Raw genomic sequence first — 23,058 nt, forward strand, 5'->3', positions numbered from 1 at the left:
GTGCTAAAAATAATTAACATTTCATCTGGTTCACAGGTCAAACCAGGATTTCCCCTGCCCAGTCCCCAGGATCTGCTGGGAAAAATTTTGATTAAGAACAAGAAGAACTTATGCAGCCAGGACTCCCAAAAGAAGGGCCGGAACAGTGACACCGAGACAGTGGAGCAGACCAGCACCCCAGACATGGACAATGCAGGTAATGTGTAAGATGGGAACAGGATCAGTTCAAGTGCTTGAGGCTGTTTGAATCTGAAAGTTAACAAGGTGCATCATCTGAGACAAACCAGGGAAAAGGGGGTTTGTGGATCTCTGTAGCACTGAGGTGTGTTTGTATCTCTCTGACACATGACAACATTCTAGCAAATCACTGTACTGCAGTGACTGGTTAAAAAAACTCCCTGAAAAGGGGCCCAGAAACCTTAGTTCATAATGTTGTTTCAGTTCAAAGATAAAGTTTCTGGAGCCTGAATCGAAATCTAAATGGCCTAAGTTCATACTTTGATGTTTCAATTCAAAGATGAAGTTGCTTGAGCCTGAATCCAAATCTAAATGGCCTGTCAGCTCCATCTAGCTTGTATCTGACAAAGTAAACTGCAGTGTCCTTTATGTCTGAAGTCCTTTCTCATCACTAGCCAGAGAGCAGCAGAAGGCTGCAAAATGGAACTGGCCCTTGGTGCTGATCCTCTCCCGTGGATGACGGGAGTTCTACTAGGCAGGCCTGGCCCCTGTTCAGATGTATTTCACTCACAGGAACAGTGTTGTGTCAGGTAGCACTTGCTAAGATGAGCAAGGTTCCTAATTATGACAAATCTAATCTAAAATTCTGCTGCACGACTAATATTCCGCCAGTGTCGTTATGCTCATATTAGCCCTCTCCTCAAGTCACTTCACTGGCTTCCTGTCCGTTTCTGCATACAGTTCAAACTCCTCTTATTGACCTATAAGTGCATTCACTCTGCAGCTCCTCAGTACCTCTCCACTTTCATCTCTCCCTACATTCCTCCCCGGGAACTCCATTCACTGGGTAAATCTCTCTTATCTGCACCCTTCTCCTCCACTGCTAACTCCAGACTCCGTTCCTTTTATCTTGCTGCACCATATGCCTGGAACAGACTTCCTGAGCCAGTACGTCAAGTTCCATCTCTGGCCATCTTCAAATCTAAGCCAAAAGCCCACCTTTTTGATGCTGCTTTTAACTCCTAACCCTTATTCACTTGTTCAGAACCCTTATTTTATCATCCTCACTTTAATATACCCTTATCTCTTGTTTGTTCTGTCTGTTTGTCTGTCCTAATTAGATTGTAAGCTCTGTTGAGCAGGGACTATCTCTTCATCTTCAAGTGTACAGCGCTACGTACGTCTAGTAGCGCTTTAGAAATGATAAGTAGTAGTAGTAGTAGTAGTAATCTCCATTTCTATGTATAAAAGTCAGTTTCTGTCACACTCCCTTAAAAGGAAAGTGGCACCCTACCCTGGAATCATGGATTGGCTGGAGAGCCACGTGTGTACAGCTCTGATTGGTCTGCTGATTGCTCCTAATATAACTGCTGCACCACCATGGCCTGACAGAACTTCACTGCTCCGCCATCCTGGTGCTGCCATTTCTCAAGGCTGAAATGGTCTGATTTCTTCAGCCACCGTAACCATGGCCCTACCTGAACTTAACTTTTCTGTTGCTACCATCACCACTGGAGCGGCAAAGCCTGTATCATGGCCTATCCCACCATCCTGTGGGTTCAGCTGGGGTAAAGGCAGACTCAGTGTGGGAAGATATCTGGAGGTAGGAAGAGAGCAAGGTAAGCTATGGTGAGGTCAAGCTTGGGTGGTGGAGAAGAAAGAAAGAATGCTAAGATCCAGCTTCAGAAGATGGGAAAGAGAGACAGAGTATCACAAAGTGTGGGCAAGCAGAGCATCCGCCTTGAGCAGTAAGCCAGGATGGTCCCGCACTGCTCATTGGAGTCATTAATCTGTATTTATAGAGCGTTTTTAGCTTCCAGCATTCTTCACAGTGGGGGAGGGCTCATTTTATATGGGTACATCTGTGTCAACATTTGAAAAAGGCCTCTACTTTATATTTATTTTATAAAAGCCTGAATAATTGGCACCAAGACTTCTACTAATGTTTTAAAGGGATTGGTCACACAAAAAGAACCACACTATATTTCCCATATGCTATAACAGCCCATAAAATGAGAAAAAATTGAAAATGTCTCCCTGAGTTCTGAAGTTTAAATTTATACTTCACTGTGGAAAGTGCCTTAAGATAAGTGAATTTTGAAATTTGAAATTGAAGTTTATTTGAAATATTATTATTATAAGTGGGAATATGAATAAGAAGATTGCTAGAATAAGAATATAACAACCTGAGACTGTTATTGAGTAAGAAGAAAAATTTGACCTGATGACGATGAAAGATGTTTGTTTTCTTCGAGGAGCCCCCAAATGGAGGGATGAGAGTCAATGGGTGGAGGTAAGGTCTCAGCCCAAAAATGGACACACTCTGGTTTTAATTTTGTCGCACATCCATTTTCAGGCACACACAAAAAAACCTTTCTTCCAGGCGCGCTGAACAAATGGACCTGCGCATGTCAAAAACATGCGTCTATATCAGCGCAGGCCACTTTTAGGCACACTTAGTAAAAGGGCTCCTAAGGGCCTTATTCTATAAAGGTTATGCCCCTAAATTTACCCTCCTAAAATTTGTGCTCCTAAATTATGAGCATAAACTATTTTGGAGCATAGAATGTGCTCGTAATTTGGGAGCATAAATTATGCTCCTAAATTTTAGGAGCATAATTTTAGGAGCATAGCCTTTATAGAATAAGGCCCTAAGGGGCTGATATTAAGCCCACTAGAGGCAGCCCACCTGACTCCCACAGTCGGCAGTTAGACCAGATACTCAATGCCTGGCCATTTCCGGTGACCAGCATTGAGTTTCCAGTTTATTTTTGATCGGTTTAAACTTAACTGGCCAAGCCAATATTCAGCGCTGGCCAGTTAAGTTTACGCCGGCCAAAGATAGGCCTCCTGTTTTGGTGGCCCAATTTGGCGCTGCCAAACTTAGCCGGTGATGTGCTGAATATTAGTGGATAGCCGGTTGAGTGCTATTTAACCAGCCAGGAGCCATTCCTGGCCGGTTAAATAGCTCCGAATACCGGAGGGTAAGAATGCAAGTAAATGCTGGTAATGTAGTTGTTTATGCGTGTAACTGTCTATAGAGCTGGTGTAAGTGATTGCACCTTAAAGTAAGGCATGTTTTGGCCACTTGTGCTAGTATTTCATTAAAAAAAAACAGCTGGCTCCTACTTTCCTTTTTAAAGTAGGCTTCAAATAGGTGCCTTTAACTGCACATTTCTTTATTGGGATTTATTAATCGCCTTTATGAAGAGATTCACCCAAGGTGGTGTATAGCAGGTACAGTGTAACAAAATTTACAATTTTGTTAGCAGCATTGTTACCCCCTTCTGAAATGTGCAGACTGCATAAAAGCCTCTAAAGGGCTACGAGCAGAAGGAAAAACATTATCACATAGCGATGGCAGGATGTACCAAAACACAGGGACACAAAATTGGTGATTATGCAAATATGAGCGCAAGTACCAGGAAGAGGCAGAGATATGGGAGTTGCTGATTCCTACTTCAAGTGTCCTTTTACCAAGCTGCGGGAAAACTGGCCCTTCGGTAGCGGCAGGGGCCGTTTTTCCTGTGTGCCAGGGCCCTTTTTACTGCAGCAGGTAAAAAGTCTGAAAAACAAAGTGGCCATGCGGCGGGCAGCCCTTACATCCATCCACTGAGGTGGCGGTAAAGCCTCTCGCAGTAACCTGGTGATAACCGGGCACCGCATGGCGAAACCCAATTATTGCCGGTTACCGCCGCACTAACTATTTCTGGAGAGTTTTTCCCACAGAAATGGTGAGTTCCTGACCTGGAACTGCCACCAATCCTAGTCCCGGACTAGCGAGCGGAAAGCCTGCATTGGGCTTACCACCACTCTGTAAAAGGGCCCCTCAGCGCTTTAACTAGTAGATCACAGCTCCTAAGAAAGATGTAAGTGGGGCATCATGTGTAAATGAACTGTGGGGCAACCTTTAATCCATAAGAGTCATTTATATGATGGTTTGATGTTTGTGAGCAGATGTGCCGTCAGGTGATATGCCCGAGGAAGAGCTGGAGAATGAAGAAGACATAGGAAACCTCAATGAAGAGGAGATGAAAAAGATGCAATCAGACGAGGTACTGTACTATCCTCCGGTGCCTTCTCTGTCCTTTGTCTGCACTGATGCTCCTTGCTCATTGAGTAATTCTGAGGTGTGATAATCTGTTGTTCTGCCTTCTGTGGGCCATGCTGGAGATGACCAAGTTCTTTATTACATAACTGAGATTATATGGCAGATGTCTGAGGCTCTTTCTGCACTCTCTGTCACAGGGAACAGCTGGCTTGGAAGTCACAGCCTATGAAGAAATGTCCAAGCTTGTCAACTATATCCAGCCCATCAAATTTGATTCATTCGAAGTCTCAGCACGTAATAAAGATTTGAACATTATTACAGTAGTTTGAATGTTCGTGTTAGCTGCACTAATGTTGCGGGGTTACCCCAAGATTCTATATATGGCGCCTAAAGTTGTGCGTTCAAATTTGGCAGTGCGACCACATTGCATGCGACACTTAATTGGTTAACAAGCCAGTCGGCAATGATAATTGGCCATCAACCAGCAATTATCGGAATTTATGCATGCAATTTTCTAAGAGTATTCTGTGAACTGGTCTGTGTAAATTCCAACACGCGGATCTCAAAAAGGGGTGTGGCCATGGGAGGGGCACGGGTGGGTCCTAGGCATTCCTAAAAATTATATGCACTGTTATAGAATATGCCTGAGCCACATCTAAGTTAGGCATGGGCATTAACACCAGGTTTTAGTTGGCATAATTGGTCATGCCTAAATTTTAGTCAGTGGGCGCTACGCATATTCTGTGAACCCCACCTAACTTTAGACAAGGTTTATAGAATAGTGCTTTTGACTCTGATTTTTTTGGTGCCACATATAGAATTCACCCCTTAATGTGTGACGTTATTTCAGTTCATGTCCTGTTGCATTCTGACATCCATCTGAAATCTTTGTTAGGGGGGGGGCTGTGCAAGTCATATTGTGTAAAGCACTGCAGCTATGACGGCACTGGGGGATGTTAACATTTTCTTAGAACTAATGGTCAGGGGCGGCTTAATTGGCCCCCGTTGCTCTGCTCTGCCCTTTCACAGTTGACCATTCCTGTCCTGCCCATCACAATACTACCACCACCCCTACATTTTATGCAATGAGACCCTGTGCTAAAATAGCATGACTTGTGGTAAAAACAACCTGACTTAATAGTAGCCCACATTGATAACTTCTCCCCTAAGTCCTACCATACCTTACTGGCACCTACATACAGTAGAGAATAATTGCAAAGGAGCCGTCATCGATGCAATGATGGGACATTCTTGGGACTTCACTTTCCTAGCTGCAAAGGTCTAAAGTACAAACTAATACATGCGTCTTGTTTTTCTTACATGGGCACGCAGCTGTGGAATGCATTACCACTGGATCTGAAAAAATATTCACGACCTTAGCAACTTTCGAAAATCTTTCCTTTTTAACAAAATTTACCATAATAATCAATAATAGGAATTCCAACACATCACTAATTACTTGATAATCTGTATGTTTTATTGAATTGTTTATATCCATTATGTTACACTTGTTCTTTATGTAACCAATTGTTTATCTACTCTTGATTGGCGCTTGTCATGATGTATTATTGTAAGTCACATTGAGTCTGCAAATAGGTGGACAAATGTGGGATACAAATGCAATAAATAAATAAATGAATAGTTTTCTTAGGGTGTCTTTTACTAAGGCGCGCTCACGTTTGTAGCACATACTAAAATTGTGGGCGTGCTAAACGTTAGAGATGCCCATAGGAATGCATTGGCATCTCTAATGTTTACTGTGCCCACAATTTTAGCGTGTGCCAAAAACTTGAACACGCCTTAGTAAAAGACCCTCTTAGTCAGGAGAAGATAAGCAGGTACCTGGCCTAATGTAGAAAATCACTTTGAGCAACAGGAAAATAGATTGAATGGACTTTCTGCTTTCTCCCTATTCATATTTCAAATGGTGTACTTCCAGAGAGGAACCGGAGTTACGTCATCTCCTCCTTTGTGGAGACCAAGGCTTATGAACTGCTGACCAAATTCCCAGTGCAGTTTGTTGAGTATCCTTTTTGCTTGGAGAGTAAGTGTACATAAGAATCGACATTCAGGGTCAGACCAAAGGTCCATCTAGCCCAGTATCTTGTTTACAGCAGTGGCCAATCCAGATCACAAGTATCTGGCAGGATCCGCAAAAGGAGCAAGGTTCCATGCTACCCACCCCTAAAGCTGGTGTTACAAAGTGACAATCATGGCAATTGACCTGGGCCCCCATACCACAGGGGCCCCAAAGCCTCCTTGAACCTCAAGGACGCATAGCCTGAAGATGCCTTTTGAGGCCCCTTCTAAGTTTTTGCCCTGGGCCCCAGTCTTGCTTACCTTCAGGGATAAACAATTGCTTTCCTCAGGTTTACTTTAATAAGAGTTTATTAACTTTTTCTTCCAGGAACTTTTCCAAATTTTATTTTAATCACACCCACACTTTTACCACATCCTCTAGCAATAATCCCAGAGCTTAATTAACTGTGTTCTGAGTAAAAAAAAATATGTTATCCAATTTATTTTAAATGTGTGTTTTCTAGCTTCATGGCTTGTCTCCTAGTCTTTGTATTTTTTTTTCAAACGAGTAAACAATCAGTTTGACCCATTCTACTCTACTTAGGATTTTATAAATGTATATCATATCTCTTCTCAATTTCCTACATGTCTCAACTTTATCCTCATTTAAAGGCCATGTGCTCCTAAGCCAACTAGATCAGAGAGTATATTCTAAAGATATACGAGTATAATAACAATTTGACAATATTATTTGAAGAATATAAGATACATTTATTTATGCATAAAAGAACTCTGAAAAACATAAACAACATAGGAAGGAGGAGGTCAAGGAACCAATGAAGACTCGAGTATGTAAGACACTGTGTATGAGCAGATTAAACAGTGCACTACTGCTGAGGTTCATCGACCAACTTGTGTTGATTTTCTGGAGTTTGTGGATGCCTATGAAGTATACTAGACATCCCGAGGTGTTTGTTGTATAAATCCAGCATTTAATTAAAGCAGTGCCTGGCTGATTTGGTCCTTTTGAACAATCAATAATTAACATTAATTGGCAACAATCTGGAGTTATGCCTGCATCTGCCCTAGGCACTATTTTATAACATCTGTGCCTAAATTTCATAGTGCGCAACTCAAAAGGGGGCTTGGCCATGGGAGGGTGAGGGGCGTTCTAAGAATCTAGGCACAATGTTATAGAATAGGGCATGGGCGTAGTTTTACTGTTTCATTGGGGGGGCAAAAGATGGGACGGGGCATATTAGCATATGAATATGCTAATATGGAGGAAGGAAGGAAGGGAGAAAGAGCTGGCTTTTTTGGGAGCTGAGGGCAGGAAGGAGGGACCGAGAGCTGCCTGCAGCCAGGTTGCGCCGGCCCTGCATTTTTGGGGGGGGGGCAATGCCCCCCTCGCTCCCCCCAAACTATGCCCATGGAATAGGGACACGTAGGTATCCAACTGCCATTAGTTGCACACCATGATTTTACACCAGGTTTCAGAAGGGGTAAGTGCGGCACCCAAAGTTAGGCACCGGGAAGATCTGCACTATTTACAGCATACTAGGTTAGCACAGATCTTTCACGTAACTTTGGGTGCCATTTACTGAAGTCCACCCAGTACATGCAAAATGTTACTGTACGTTAGTAAAAGGACTCTTAAAACTATGGTATTTTTCTCAATGGGTGTGAGTCAAAGATGAAGCCATTTTTCTTATATCATAACTGTGCAGATATAACAAGCGACAAATGAGCAGAATTTACCCCAAGGGCACCAGGATGGACTCCTCAAACTACATGCCTCATATGTTCTGGAATGCTGGCTGTCAGATGGTGGCATTGAATTTTCAGACCATGGGTGAGTGATGGGTTTGGAAGATGAGCTCCACTTCAGTGACATTTACCCCAGCCTACTGCTCGAATCGGTCTCTTTTCCTGTCTCTTTCTCTGCCACTTAGTATGCCCTGCCAATCTCTGTTCCTTCTCTAGGTTTCTCCTCATCTCCCCTTTGCCAACTTTGCTCTCAGCTGCACCCTGTACATATTTCTGAAGAATTACACAGGATCAGTGAGCAGCAGGACTGGCTTATCCTGTAGGTTAACTATGCAGTTGCTTAGGGTGACAGCTTTTGAAGGGCGATGATAACAATTGCAGTCAAAGCAAATCAATAGATCCTGACAGCCAGACACAGCTCAAAATAATCACCAGCTCCTATCTTTACCTGCAGGGAGAGTAGGGAACTTTCAAATAGCCCATTTATCTGGATATATTGCCATTTACCTGGGTAAACAGCTTTTGGAAATTGACCTTGTTTTAAATATATACTGTTTAATATTGAAAAACTCTATAGACGCCCATAGGAATACATTGGTGTTGTTAGCGTTTAGCACATGCCTATTTTTAACATTGTCCTAAAAACGCCAGTGTGCCTACGTAAAAGACCCCCTCAGTTTCTACTATAGAAAATGTACATCGTACTAGGGTCCGGAGCATGTCGTTTTTCCCTTCCCCTAGAAGGCTGAAATACAGCAAGCATTGGAAGTCAACTTTCTCTATTGACTCTGTTTCTGCCTGGAATGATTTGCCTATGGAACTTAAGCTAAAGAGTTCCTACTGTTCCTTTAGAACAGTGGTTCCCAAACCTGGTCCTGGAGGCTCCCCAGCCAGTCAGGTTTTCAGGATATCCACAATGAATATTCATGAGAGAGATTTGCATGCAGTGGAAGTAGTGCATGCAAATATCTCTCATGAATATTCATTGTGGATATCCCGAAACCTGACTGGCTGGGAGAGCCTCTAGGACCAGGTTTGGGAACCACTGCTTTAGAAAAAAGCTGAAGGCATATTTTTTCAAGAAATTCTGTGTATCATAGTTCTTTTCTGTTTGCTTTTATTGTTGAGGTATTGTATTATTTCATTTGTATTTAGAATATATTTTCTTTATTTTATGTAAAGATGTAATATTGTACATTTTTCTTGATTGACTTTGTAAACTGCCTAGGACTACTTGGTTGGATTAAGGGGTATATAAACTTTAGATAAGATAAGAAAAGTATTACTACAGCAAACTAAAATCCAAAGGGGAAATGGGTTCCTAAATTAGACAGATTTTTGTACAAATAAATAAATAAAAGAAATGAAAGACCAACTGATATATAGATATAGATAGATTGAAAGATGACACTTTATCATGATTGTGTGTATATAGTGACATCTGTATATTTTATGGTAGTATTGGTCAAGGTATGTTAATGTCAATTTTTATCTCTGTCTCACAGACTTGCCTATGCAATTGAATATGTCTCTTTTTGAGTTTAATGGTCGCAGTGGTTATCTTATCAAACATGAGTTCATGCGCCAGGTAGACAAACAGTTTGACCCATTCACAGTGGATCGAATCGATGTGGTTGTAGCAAACACCCTCTCTATAACGGCAAGTATAAACCCCAGCAGGAGCACTACTATCCATTTGGAACAGTGGATTTTCTTTGTGGAGGATAGTGGCCCTCCTTCTCATCTCTATATATTCAGCTGGCAAGGTCTCACTCTGGGCACGTTGACTCCTACTGTCCTTTTCCAAAGGCATCTCGATAACCACATTTCCCCTCACTTGAGTAACTGGTAGAATTACAGCTCTATAGAAGCAGACCAGATATGTCTAGAAATGTCCCTCACCAAAAATGATGTTACGGGATAATTTTGTAACAACCCGCAGAGATTTGTGGGCTGTTACATGCACGAATTACATCCGTTTTTCAAAGTGAACATACATGTGTAATTTTGCTTTGAAAATTACTCTGGAATAACTGCCAGTTTGCAATTACACCTGTTATTGGTGTGGTTAGTTTTGCCACAAAAATGTATACAAATCATTTTTAAAACTTACATTTGTGTGTAATGAAGTCTACAACCATGCTCTGTCCTTAGAATGTCTTCCTCAAATGTAGATACATGTATACTGGGCTTACACACATGCTTTTCCCACAAGTCTTGAGAGGGGCATTTCATGAGTAAAACACTGATCTACCTGTGGAAATGCCTGTTGTATCTCCCTCTAAATTCATGGGATTTGGGTGTAATATCATGTGCAGAATATATAGTGTCTGTCTGGATATGTTATGGGAAACAGAGAGATGCTGAAGTGAGAAAGTGGGTATTAGAACAAATCACTAATGGGGATATGAGGAGCTCCATGAAATGTGAAGGTAGTAGAGAAGGTAGTGCTTGTATGGACAGAGCAATGTGATGCAGAGAATGGTGTAGTTTGCAGAAGTACTATAGACAGGTCAGCTCCAAAACAGATATTCAAATGATCCATGTTGGTGGCATAGAAAATAGTGTGGTTGGGATTATTGGGGAGCCAACAGCAAATGGAAATACACAGAAGGAAACAGAATGTTGTATATGTCATCTCATATTGTATTTTTTGGGGGGGGGGTCCTTATTTCTTATAGATCCTTTCTGGACAGTTCCTCTCAGATCGCAGTGTAAAGACCTATGTAGAAGTGGAGTTGTTTGGACTTCCAGGAGACCCGAAACGTAAATATAAGACTAAATTAACATCATCTCCTAACTCTATCAACCCAGTATGGAAGGAAGAAGCCTTTGTTTTTGAAAAGGTAACATGTGAAACCCCTCTTAAGAATTATAGGGGCATTACCTGATATTGTAGATTCCACAGGACATCCTCTCTAGAGGTTCTGGGGGACCTAATGGATTCTAGAGCCTAGAACAGTGATTCCCAAACCTGTCAATCAAGTTTTCAGGTTATCTACAAAGAATATTCATGAGATTGATTTGCATATACTGCATCTTTGGTATACAAATCTATCTCATGCATATTCATTGTGGAAGAGCGACCAAAATGATAAAGGGGATGGAACTCCTCCTATATGAGGAAAGGCTAAAGAGGTTAGGGCTCATCAGCTTGGAAAAGAGACATTTGAAAGGGGGATATGATTGAGGTCTATTAAATCCTGAGTGGTGTAGAACAGGTAAAAGTGAATTGATTTTTCACTGTTTGAAAAAGTACAAACACCAAGGGATACTCAATGAAGTTACATGGAAATAGTTTCAAACAAATAGGAGGAAATATTTTTTCACTCAAAGAATAGTTAAGCTCTGAAACTCGCTGCCAGAGGATGTGGTAACAGCAGTCAAGAGTATCTAAGTTTAAGAAAGGTTTGGACAAGTTCCTGGAGGAAAGGTCCATAATCTGTTATTGAGATGGACATAGGAGAAGTCATTGCTTGCCCTGGGATTGGTAGCATGGAATGGTGATACTAACTGGGTTTCTGCCAGGTACTTGCGACCTGGATTTGTCACTGTTGGAAATAGGATACTGGGCTGGATGGATCCCAGTATGGCTATTCTTCTTATGTTCTCACTGGGTGGGGTTACCCCAGGACAGGTTTGGGAACCCCCTGGTCTAGAATCTCAAATGGTCTTCTAAGCAGATTCCAGAGTTCATGATAGATCCTCCCTTTTGCCCCAAGGAGTTCATGTTTTTGGAATTTGAAGGTTGTTAAAACATGATTGGAAGAGTTGCATTGTAAAGAATGTTGGGGTCCATTTACTAAGGTGCGCCGAAAAATGGCCTGCACTGTTGTAGGCACTTGTATTGGATGCGCACAGGTCCATTTTTCAGCGCCTGCAGAAAAGGCCTTTTTGTTTGGCCAAAAATGGACGTGCGGCAAATAAAAATTGGTGCACGTCCATTTTGGGCCTGAGACCTTACCACTACCCATTGACTTAGTGGTAAGGTCTCACGTGTTAACTGGGCGGTAATCATCAGCGTGCATACACTGCCAATTACCGCCTGGTTAGCGCCACATGGTAGAAAATAAAAAATATTTTCTACCTCGCGTATCAGACACAAGTAAAAAATAGAATTAGCACTCGGGGCACGCGGTGGCTGGACGGTAGTTCCAAATTGATGCGCATTGGATGCGGGTAGGCGCCTATGCGCCTTAGTAAAAGGGCCCTGTTATTTCTTTGCACATTTTGTTCTATACAAACAAAAAGAATTGAAAATATTCAAGTAAGAAAAAACATTTTGTCTGATGTTGCATCAACTGATCCTTTCACTGTAGGAACAGTTGAATGGATTAATTTTTATGATGTATAGTTGGACCATTTTATAAAATATATGTGACATCAGTGCTTTTTTATTTAATTCATACGCACTGTCTCCCACCAAAAAGTTAAATGCAACATGTGTCAAATTAATGAGCTTTGTAACATACAGATGTATTGAAGGCAGTTCATTAATATGCAGAAGATTTGGAGTCCTTTTACTAAGTTGCGGTAGGCAATAGCATGTGCTTACCAGGGGTGTAGCTAGACCTCACGGTGGGAGGGGGCCAGAACCCGAGGTTGGGGGCACATTTTGAGTGCTGCCCCCCCACCCACCCACTGCCACACCTCGTGTCACCTCGCCTCACCTCCTCACCCCCCCCCCACCGCCTTGCCTCGCCTCCTTGCCGCTTCCCCTCACAAACAAATACCTTTGCTGGTGGGGGTCCCCAACCCCCGCCAGCTGAAGCCTTCTTCAGCACCAGTCTCCAGCGCAGCCACTTTTGCTGCCTGACCCCTGTTCTTCTTGCTCCTCCTGTGCACGCTGACGCTGACCCAGCCAAACCAGGGGCCCGGATGAAATTTGTGGGGACCCAGGCCCCTGTGGCCCCCCATAGCTACGCCCCTGGTGCTTACTGCAGCTGAAAAGGGTTTACTGCATGATGCACTAAGGGTGTCCCATGGTCATTTTGCAATGTGCGCCCACTACCCACGTGCTAAAAAATAAATGTTATTTTTTTCGCTGAGGTGGAATGTCAGGGGGTTTCTGCGCTAATCAGTAGTGCAGCTACATTACCGCATGCTAACTGATTAGCGCAAGATTACCGCGTGAGCCCCTATCACCTACAAACTAGGTGCCAGTAAGTGCTGACGTGGTAATTTTTTTAATGGCTGTGTGCTAATGGCAAGATTAGTGCGGGCCATTAATGAAAAAAATAGAAAATCAGCCATTATCTGCTGTGGTGAAAAATGGCCTTTGTACATGGGAAAGACCCAGTTAAGGGCACACTAAGGTCACTTTCTACTTCAGCTTAGTAAAGGGACACCTTACTGCAAGATCCACACCAAACCAAGGTGTCCTTTTACTAAGCTGTGGTAAAAAGGGCCCTGCGCTAGCCGCGGGGGCTGTTTTTGCTGCATGCTGCGGCCGTTTTTACTACATCGGGTGAAAAAAAGCCTAAAAATAGCCATGGCCATGCAGTAAGATTGCTCTTACCACGTGGCCATGTGAGGGGGAGCACTTACTTCCACCCATTGAGATGGCGGTAAGGAATCCCGCGCTAACCTGGCAGTAACTGGGTAGCACACGGTGCTGGCCAATTACCACCAGGCTAGTGCCATGCTAGAAATGACCTTCCTATTTTCCCTAGCGCAGGAAATGGCGCATGCAGGGGCTGGAACTACTGCTGGCGCCTACAGTGGGCAGGCGGTAGTTCCAGATTAGCATGCGGTAAGCCCGCTTTCGGCTTACCGTCACTTTGTAAAAGGGCCCCCAAGCTAGTTAGTTGTCTTACAGGTATTGTGGTTTTACATTTTTATGAATTTAATCCATACATTTGAATTATGCATTTATGTGCTACAGGTGGTATGTTCTTATGATATATTGTTGTTGTATTAAATTTTGTGAACTGCTCTGGGTTGAACTGGGTATACACCTGTGAAATGATGGGTAATGTGCAAAACAAATTGTCCTTCTGAATTGGACTTATTTTTTTTCCTGCACCACTGCCTTGCCTACTGTGGGGAGAGAATAGAAAATGACAGCCCTGAATCTGACCTCTTGGACTTTCTCCGCAGATTTTAATGCCAGAATTGGCATCTCTCAGAGTTGCAGTGTTTGAGGAAGGAGGGAAATTCATTGGCCACCGCATAATACCTGTGAACGCTGTGCAATCAGGTACAGCTCAAGCTCCAGCCCATAGACTTCACCCTTTCTCCCCATTACAGTACCTTGACCATAGCCTAAAGGAGGAGGAAGCATAGGAATAGTAGATGAAAACTGTATCTGAACAGGAAGAAGGATCTAGTCTTCCATTATTGCTGAGTCTCAAAACCTCCAAAGAAGACTACAAGATCATAGTGCTTTCCTGTTCAGTTTGTAGCTTCCTGATATGATGTGACTGTTAAATCATAAAGTTTGAGCTTAGATTTAGAAAATTTATCTGTGGAGTTCTTTGAATCCATAAAGGCATCTGCTGTTTTGAATTCTAATAAATGTTCAGCCTCCTTTCTTCTTACAACTTCCTCTTCTTTGTTTTCATTCCTTATCTCTCTGTGTCTCAGCAGATAAGAGGATAATGAGCGGCTCCTCTTTCTGTCATTCATTCTTTTCCTATCATTCTTTTCCTTCAAATGCTGGTAGCAGCTTAGGTTTGAGATGATTTTCTCTTTTTCCTGTTTCTTGCACTAACCCGTTCTCTTCTCCTTGTTTCAGGATACCACCACATTTGCCTTCGCAGTGAGAGTAACATGCCTCTCACCATGCCTTCTCTGTTTGTTAGTGTGGAGGTGAATGATTATGTTCCTGATACATGGGCAGGTACAATCCACTTTCAACTCATATAGCCGCCTCGGGCATTTTCCAGGCATCCTTTACAAAGTATGAAGAGTCAAAGATTCCACAACCCAGCAATAAGAGACTGTGGAGTAATGTTAAGGAAGGGATATTAGCTGTGAGCAGATATGATGTTCAACCATTTCTAGCCAGAAACAAATGGGACTAGATTCTAAATATTATGCCTAAAAATTCGGTGCCGAGATGAAATTTGCATAAGAGCATTCTATAAAGTATACTTTAATTTAGGTGTACTTTATAGAGTAAACCTACATTTCCATATGGTTTTTAGGATCTGCCAAGCGCCGGTTTGAGCGACTAAATTTAGTTGTGGGCAGTTACGCCAAGTAAACCCTGGTGTAAATGCTGATAGCTAAATTAGGCGCAGACTGGTTATGTTCTGTAACAACGCGCATAGCTTTTAGAAACGCCCATGGCCACACCCCCTTTTCAACTATGTGACTTAGAAAGTGCATTATAAAATACACTTGGACAGTTCTGCATGTAAATTCTAATTAATGTCAATTAGTGTCAATAATTGCTTATTAATTGGAATTTATTAGTGCTGATTGGCCTGTTAACCAATTAGGTTATGCACATTGTTATGGAATACGCTTCGATTTCCGCGCAGAAATCTTGGCACGATATATAGAATCCAGGGGATTATGCATGAGTGATCAAAGTGGCAAGCAAAGTCAGAATCCAGGTTCAGGGTGAAAGACTGTAAGCAGTGATTAGAGACGATTTTACTATAACACAACCTGATAATTGGGAAAAATTGTACATGGATGATACTTTAGACAAATAATTATATCTAGTGTTAGACACTCATTAGATTTCGCACCAGGCACCTCTCAATGAAAAAATATTATTTTGATAGTTCCTAAACGTAACCTGTATATAATCCCAACAGGCAACACTTGAAAAAATACTTACAAAATCAAAAATTAGTCAAGAATCAAATCAACGAAGAAAAAATCTTCATATGGTGTAAGCTCAGCAATTAAAACATAATTGCACCAGTCTGCATCTTTGTAGAAAACATCTTTAATTGAACAACTAAAAGTTATAAACATTTTCCAGATTCCCAAGAGTCCCAACATGGACCATGCTTCGCTAAGTGCTTTTTCAAGGAACCCCAAAAAATGATTCTCCTTAAATACAGCATAAATCACCTGCTTCCAACAGAAACAGAAGTGGAAGGTGCTTAAGGAAAATCATTTTTTGGGTTCCTTGAAAAAGCACTTAGCGAAACATGGTCCATGTTGGGACTCTTGGGAATCTGGAAAATGTTTATAATAACTTTTAGTTGTTCAATTAAAGATGTTTTCTACAAAGATGCAGACTGGTGCAATTATGTTTTAATTGCTGAGCTTACACCATATGAAGATTTTTTTTCTTTGTTGATTTGATTCTTGACTCATTTTTTATTTTGAAGTGTTGACTGGGGTTATATACAGGTTACTGTTTGTGCTTTTTCTCAGTACAGAGATTTTTTGATGTGTTTTGCCTCTTTATTATTTTTGATAGTTCCTAAGCGTAAACAGGAAAAAGATCCCAAAATGGCAGTCAACAGATTAAGGGGTCTATTTTCAAAGCTGCATTGTGGCAGGAACATGTGTTAATTGACAGTAATGTGGGCTATTTGCTAATGACTAAGCATAATACAAAGATTTTTCCCCATAATGCTCATTAAATGAGTTATAAAGCATGCAAATTCATGCAAAGCAGTTTATTAATATGTAAAATAAATAACACCACTTGCATTCAACTTCACAGACTACAATATGCATTGAATGTTAACAACACCTCAAGAGGGGTTCTTGACTTTCCCCTGAGAATATCATCCCACTAACTTGTCATTAAACTCATGGGGTGCTGTGAAAGGTGACTGCAAGTAAAAACAAAATGTCTTCCCACACCCCAAATCCCTTAAAAAGATGTGCAGTCTTCTCCCACCCCCCTGTACTCCCAATGTGCAGATTCCCCAGTCTTTCACTAAATATAATTGTTCCATGTGACAGCTCACACCCCACTTCTGACCCTTAAGAAATATTCAAATCCCACCCCCAACCATCCTCCCAATCCCCCCTCTGATATGAAATTTGCCTAAAAAATTAGGGGGTTGAATGAGTGAGTGGGGAGGGGCAACTTGAAGCTTTTTTTTAAAGTGGATCGAGAATGAATGCGGTGGGACTTATAAGGATTGGAGAATTGGAGCAGCTGGAGTGGGTGGTTCTTGTCAATGAGGAGCACATTTTTTATTAGATCAGGGGTATTGGGCATTTTTTAAATGTTGTGGTCTGTCCTCTTTCAAGATAGCAGGCCTGACAAGATCTGTTGTTTTGGGGTTGCTGCACCTGGAAACATGACGTTCCGAGCAGCAAAATAATCACAATGCAAAAATGTGCTACTACTACCACTTATCATTTCTGTAGCGCTACTAGACATACGCCTCGCTGTACACATGAACATGAAGAGACTGTCCCTGCTCAACAGAGTTTACAATCTAATCAGGATAGACAAACAGGACAAATAAGGGGAAAAACATAAGGTGGGAATGCTAAAACAGACACAGGTACTGAACAAGTGAGTTAGAAGCAGTCTCAAAAAGGTGGACTTCAAATCTAGGCTAAAAGCCCACCTTTTTGAGGCTGCTTTTAACTCTTTCAATCTGCACAGTTAGTACCTGCTATTCGTGCAGGCAGCTTAGCAAGGGGAAAATAGTGCATGTACATTTTAAAACCAAATACACACATGCTATTTCGTTCTCCCACCCTAAGCACATTTGTACCCCAGCGAAAAGCATGTGCACTGTAAAAGCCTGTCCCACAGTCTACTTTTAGTAAGGCAGAGGAGGGCACTTTTCCTGGGTAAATAGCTTTGAAAATTGTTCTTTGAGGGTATTAGAAGAGGGGAAATGAGGGAGCATGAACGGACCGATAATGTGCAAAATTTGGTTTCCCTCTGAGAAAGGAGATCCCCTCACTGAGCACGGAGAATGGAAATGTCTCTTTGATATCTGGGTGACTGGTCACCGGGAAAGACAGGTGAAACACATGTTTTTGTTTACAGATCTTACCAGTGCGCTATCCAACCCTATCAAGTTCTTCAACGCCCTTGATAAGAAGTTGGTTAAGGACAAGGATGGTGCGACAGTCACAGAGGAAGTGAGTGTTGCACAAGACTTTTCAAATTAGTTTGAGAACATTAATTCTGAACTTTGAAAGGTTGAAATTACTTCTAAATTTTCATTAGGGGACAAGGTGTATCAAAAACCTCAAACTCTTCTGTCTTTACACAAAATAAAGTTCTGGTTATTATCTTTTTTGTACTTGCCCAGTTGTTTCAATAAAAATACTTTCAAGAAAAAAGAAAGACATTTTGGTGACGAGTGAGTATAGCATGTAACCCACTAGATTTCATGTAGTACTTAGCCAGAGGCAGCACAGCAAACAGTCTGTCAGACATAAATAGTGGAATATAGCTGTTACAGAACTAATGGATGGCTAAGAATTGGTGAACATTTAGTCTAGTCTGGAAGAATTCTGAAAACGTTATCAGGTGCCATCAACTTTAAGATTTGCAGTGCTAAATGCATATCAAGAAAAATATCTGTGCAGTTTACTATTAACTCAATAAAAGCAACATACAGCACGTTGTAAACATACAAAGCAGACCGCTAATAGACTCTAGATTTATGTGGCAACCAGGGCCGTCGAGGGGGGGGGAGGGAGATTCCCTGGGCCTGGCCTCCAAGGGGGGCCCAACGCTGGGGTCTATCTCTCTCCTGCTTCTGTGTGTCAGGGCCCGAGTGATTGCGTTTAATGCAATAACCCAGGTCCCGACACACAGGAGCAGGAGAGAGACAGACTGAGGGAGGAGCAGATGAAGGAAGGTAAGGGGGCGGGGGTGGCGATGACACGAGTGGGGGGGGGGCAGGGGCAGCTGTGGCCATGCCCTAGGCCTGGCTGTATCAGCGGCCCTAGTGGCAACCATCAGATAGCTCTATGAAAAGCAATCCTGTGGGTGTCTGCAGATTGCCTGCAAAAATCTGGAACTCATTAAAAAGCTGCACTGAATGCAAAGCTGAATCTCAGCTTGTTTGACGCTCATCTCATTGTAGAAACAGTGTGATGCAGTTTGTACTATACGGTATGTTGTCAATTCTGTTAACCAATGTGGTGGGTATTTCCCTGGGGCCTTAACTGATATGTCATTTTTCCAGCAACAGAAATGCCTGGTCTCTCACATCAATGGCATGCTGAAGCCCAGCAAGTTTCTCAACATCGCCACTTCCAATGGACCTCCAGGTGGTATGGTGGATTCAAGTTGAACATATGGGGTACAGGGGAAAGGACCACTGAGTGCTGTGTACAGTGAGCCGCTCGTAATAGAGAAACTTAACCAAAATTCTCCTTTGTTGATAGGTTGTAACCCCTCTTTCCACTTGGGTGAATCTCTTCATAAAAATAGTTAATAAATCCCAATAACTAAATGATACATCTACTGCCTCTAGGGCAGGGTTGGGCAGGGGTGCTCAACCCATACCTTGGGTTTAAGAAAGGTCTCTCACGTTATAAAATACATTCTAGTCAGTAAATAGAGTATTATTAATTTAGCAGATTTAATTCTTGTAATTTGTAATCCCATTCTCAGTTTCTTAGAATAAATAGCATGTCCCATTTAGCCAGACTTAGTCAAAAAGAGACCTCAAATAACCAGGCATTCTGCTTTGTACTCCTGAGGAGGAAGACTCTGAGCCCAGCTCTAGATGCACATGGGAATTCATTTTCTGTCTTACACCTTTCAGGACCTACAACCTCTGTGACAGAAAATGTCAGCAAAGAAGCTACAGGTATTTTACATACTGTATCTCTTATCCTAGTGTTTCCAGACTTATCCTGGAGACAGACCTCACCAGTCAAATTTACAAGATTACCACAATTATTGCATTAATAGTACATTTACATATATTAAGGGGTCCTTATCATGTGGGATAGATGTGACTTCAGGGGGGGGGGGGCGCACTCAGGCATCCTGCGGTAGTTTGGGCATCTGTGCACCCTTCCCACGTGCTAAAAAATACTTTTTTATATTTTAGCGCTGGAAGCGTGCTTGTAGGCAGAGAGTAGAGTGTCCAGCGCTAATTGGTTAGCACAGCTACATTACCGCATGTGAACCAATTAGCACATGGTTGCTACGAGAGCCCTTCCTGCCTGCAGTACAGGTGTCGGTAAGGGCTCATGCGCTAATGGCCACATGCTAATTGGGAAATAGCCATTAATGGGGGAAATAGGAAATGCGGCCGTTTTATAACCACATTAAAAGTGGTCTCAGCATACGGGGGAACCCACACACTAGTCATAGTGCAGGCCGCCTTTTAATGCAGCTTAGTAAAAGGGCCCCTTTATCTCCAATATATATATATATAAATTTCTCGTGCATATTTATTACAGAAGACTGGTGAGGTCTGTTTCCAGGACTGGGCTGGGAAAGACTACCTTTACTTATCCTACTGTTGGAGCACATGCAATATCTTTCTTCAGATTTCTTTATTTTTTTATTGCATTAAACAAGAAATGAAAACCTCTCTATCTAGTCTAGCGGCCTGAAAAGAAAGCAAACTATCTAGCAATTAAAGCCTCTTTTTGCCTTTAAATGATAGAAAAGCAAAAAGATTAATATACCTTGAAACTCTGATTGACATTGTAAATACAAAATGATCCACTAACTATTGCGGAGCAAGGCCATACATCGATTTTAGATGTTATACAGAAGAATTTAAAGAGCACTGTTGCATGAATGGGAAGCCAATGAGTTTTTAAACACATAGCTGTTATAATGTCAGATTTCTTCAGAGAGTAAATCAAGCATAAAGCAGTGTTCTGAATGCCTTGAAGTTTTTTTCAATAATTGTTTTGAGCAACCCAAGAAAAAAATGATATTACAATAGCCTAGCGATCTCAATATTAAAGATTGTACAATTAGGCAAAATTGTTCTTGCTCAAAATATTTATGAACACGATGTAGCTTCCTCATGATGATTTTTGAGCAACAGAAAAGCAGCATATCAAATTCCATCCTCTCTAGAGATCTAAGTGCAATTATTTACACCAGCTCTGTTGCTGTTGTAAGTGTTTGCATATAGATTAAGGGCAGTGCTTCTCAACCCAGTCCTTGAGGCAAGGCCACCAAGAAAAATAGCCAGGCCCAGGGCTGAACCGGACCACTGCAAGCTGCCCCCCCCCCCTACTCACACTGCCACTCCTGCCCACCTCCTTACCCTTCTGTATTTGCTTACAAAGAGCCTCCCCCCCCCCCCCCCCCCCCTCCGGCACCGGCAAGCCACTTCCTACTCCCACGGTCTGTCCTCTCATGCTCCTGTCTGTGCTGGGATTGCATTAATGCAATATGGTGCTAATGCAATCATCCGGGTCCTGGGCAGCACACGGGAGCAGGGGAGGACAGACCCAGAAGCAGGCAGCAAGAAGAAGCTTGCCGACGCCTTGGAGGCTGAGCCCAGGGAATTTTGCCCTCCCTCTCACGGCCCTGCCTTGAGGCACACCTAGTCCCATCAGGTTTTCAGGATATCCACAATGAATATGCATGAAATAGATTTACATGCCATCTATCTCATGCATATTCATTGTGGATATCATGTAACATAGTAGATGACGGCAGAAAAAGACCTGCACGGTCCATCCAGTCTGCCCAACAAGATAAACTCATATGTGCTACTTTTTGTGTATTCCTTACCTTGATTTGTATCTGCCATTTTCAGGTCACAGACCATAGAAGTCTGCCTAGCACTAGCCCCGCCTCCCACCACCAGCTCTGCCACCCAATCTCCGCTAAGCTTCTGAGGATCCATTCCTTCTGAACACCTGTAAACCTGATGGGACTAGGTGTGCCTCAAGGATTGGGTTGAGAAGCACTGGATTAGGGGCATGTTCTTGGCATGTCATGCAACTCTTCTATAAAGAAAAGTGGGTGCCTACTTTTCTGCATAGAACAGTCTTCAAGCAGGCATGTTGCAGATGCCCATTTATAGATTTACCCTCTAAGTGCAGTGGCATGAGGGGGGTGTCTTTGCCTTCCTCATATACTGACTCAGTTCGTTTTAAATTCAGAAACATTGAAAACATTCAATACATCTAAGCAGGGGCGTAGCCAGACTTTGGCGGGAGGGGGGTCCAGAGCCCGAGGTGAGGGAGCACATTTTAGCCCCCCCCCCCCCCCCCGGTGCTGCTACCACCACCAACTTTGACACCCCCCGCCGTCGACCCTCTCGACCCCCCTCCCGCCTCCAACCCTCCCCCGCCGTCGGCTACCTTTGCTGGCTGGGGACCCCAACCCCCGCCAGCCGAGGTCCTTTTCTTCCGCTGGCTGATCTGCAAGGCTTCGTTCTGTTTCTGTGAGTTTGACGTGGACATCAGACTCACAGAAACAGAACGAAGCCTTGTGCCGGAAGAAGAGGACCTCGGCTGGCGGGGGTTGGGGTCCCCCACCAGCAAAGATAGCCGAAGGTGGGGGAGGGTTGGCGGTGGGAGGGGAGTTGAGAGGGTCATCGGCAGGGGGGTCCAGGGCCAAATCTATGGGGGCCCAGGCCCCCGTGGCCCCACGTAGCTAGGCCACTGCATCTAAGGACCTTTTTCAGAAAATCTTTTTTCCAATAGGTGCAGAACAGGGAGAGGTTTTTTTTTTTGTTTAATAATAGGATCCCAGAGTAAAGGAAAAGAAGACATTTTGAACATATAAAAGCCTTCTACTTTTTTGCTTTTAGAAGATGTATTTTTGGTTGAGGTCAGTTAAAATTTTGGTCAGGTTCTGCTTGGCTGTTGTGTAATATAGATCTGTTTTTGTTAGGAACAATAGGATTTCCAAACAAGGGTTGGTATAAGAGGAGGGGTAAGGAGAGTTGGGAAAAAGAAAATGAGGGTTTGGCCCAACAGCTCCATAACAATGCTGTGTGCTGTCCTGCAACAGACCTAGACTTGACTCCCAGGACAGACACCTGCTCCTGAGGCTTGCCAGTGGAGAAGGCAGCTGTACCATCACACATACACATTCATACAACAGCAATACATGTTGCTTGGCTATGGAGACATGGACTAGGTTTGGAAAGAGCTGCAGTCTGTACCTCTCCTCTACAGGATTGTTTCTATAATAACTGGGCTAAATGTCA

At 42.7% G+C, this 23,058-nt stretch overlaps 1 protein-coding gene across 1 annotated transcript in view; it reads left to right on the forward strand.

Annotated features, from left to right (window-relative positions):
* Positions 1–23,058, forward strand: part of PLCB2 (phospholipase C beta 2) — a 220,748-nt gene that overhangs the window by 166,354 nt on the left and 31,336 nt on the right. Inside the window, exons 14-25 of the mRNA XM_030215186.1 lie at positions 37–196; positions 4,135–4,232; positions 4,426–4,522; positions 6,168–6,252; positions 7,975–8,099; positions 9,520–9,674; positions 10,696–10,860; positions 14,114–14,213; positions 14,751–14,855; positions 17,946–18,040; positions 19,099–19,186; positions 19,684–19,728. Coding sequence (XP_030071046.1) covers positions 37–196; positions 4,135–4,232; positions 4,426–4,522; positions 6,168–6,252; positions 7,975–8,099; positions 9,520–9,674; positions 10,696–10,860; positions 14,114–14,213; positions 14,751–14,855; positions 17,946–18,040; positions 19,099–19,186; positions 19,684–19,728 — 1,318 coding nt within the window. The remainder of the gene's footprint in view (positions 1–36; positions 197–4,134; positions 4,233–4,425; positions 4,523–6,167; positions 6,253–7,974; positions 8,100–9,519; positions 9,675–10,695; positions 10,861–14,113; positions 14,214–14,750; positions 14,856–17,945; positions 18,041–19,098; positions 19,187–19,683; positions 19,729–23,058) is intronic.

This window comes from Microcaecilia unicolor, chromosome 9, assembly GCF_901765095.1.
Source record: "Microcaecilia unicolor chromosome 9, aMicUni1.1, whole genome shotgun sequence".
In the NCBI taxonomy this organism is placed as follows: Eukaryota; Metazoa; Chordata; class Amphibia; order Gymnophiona; family Siphonopidae; genus Microcaecilia; species Microcaecilia unicolor.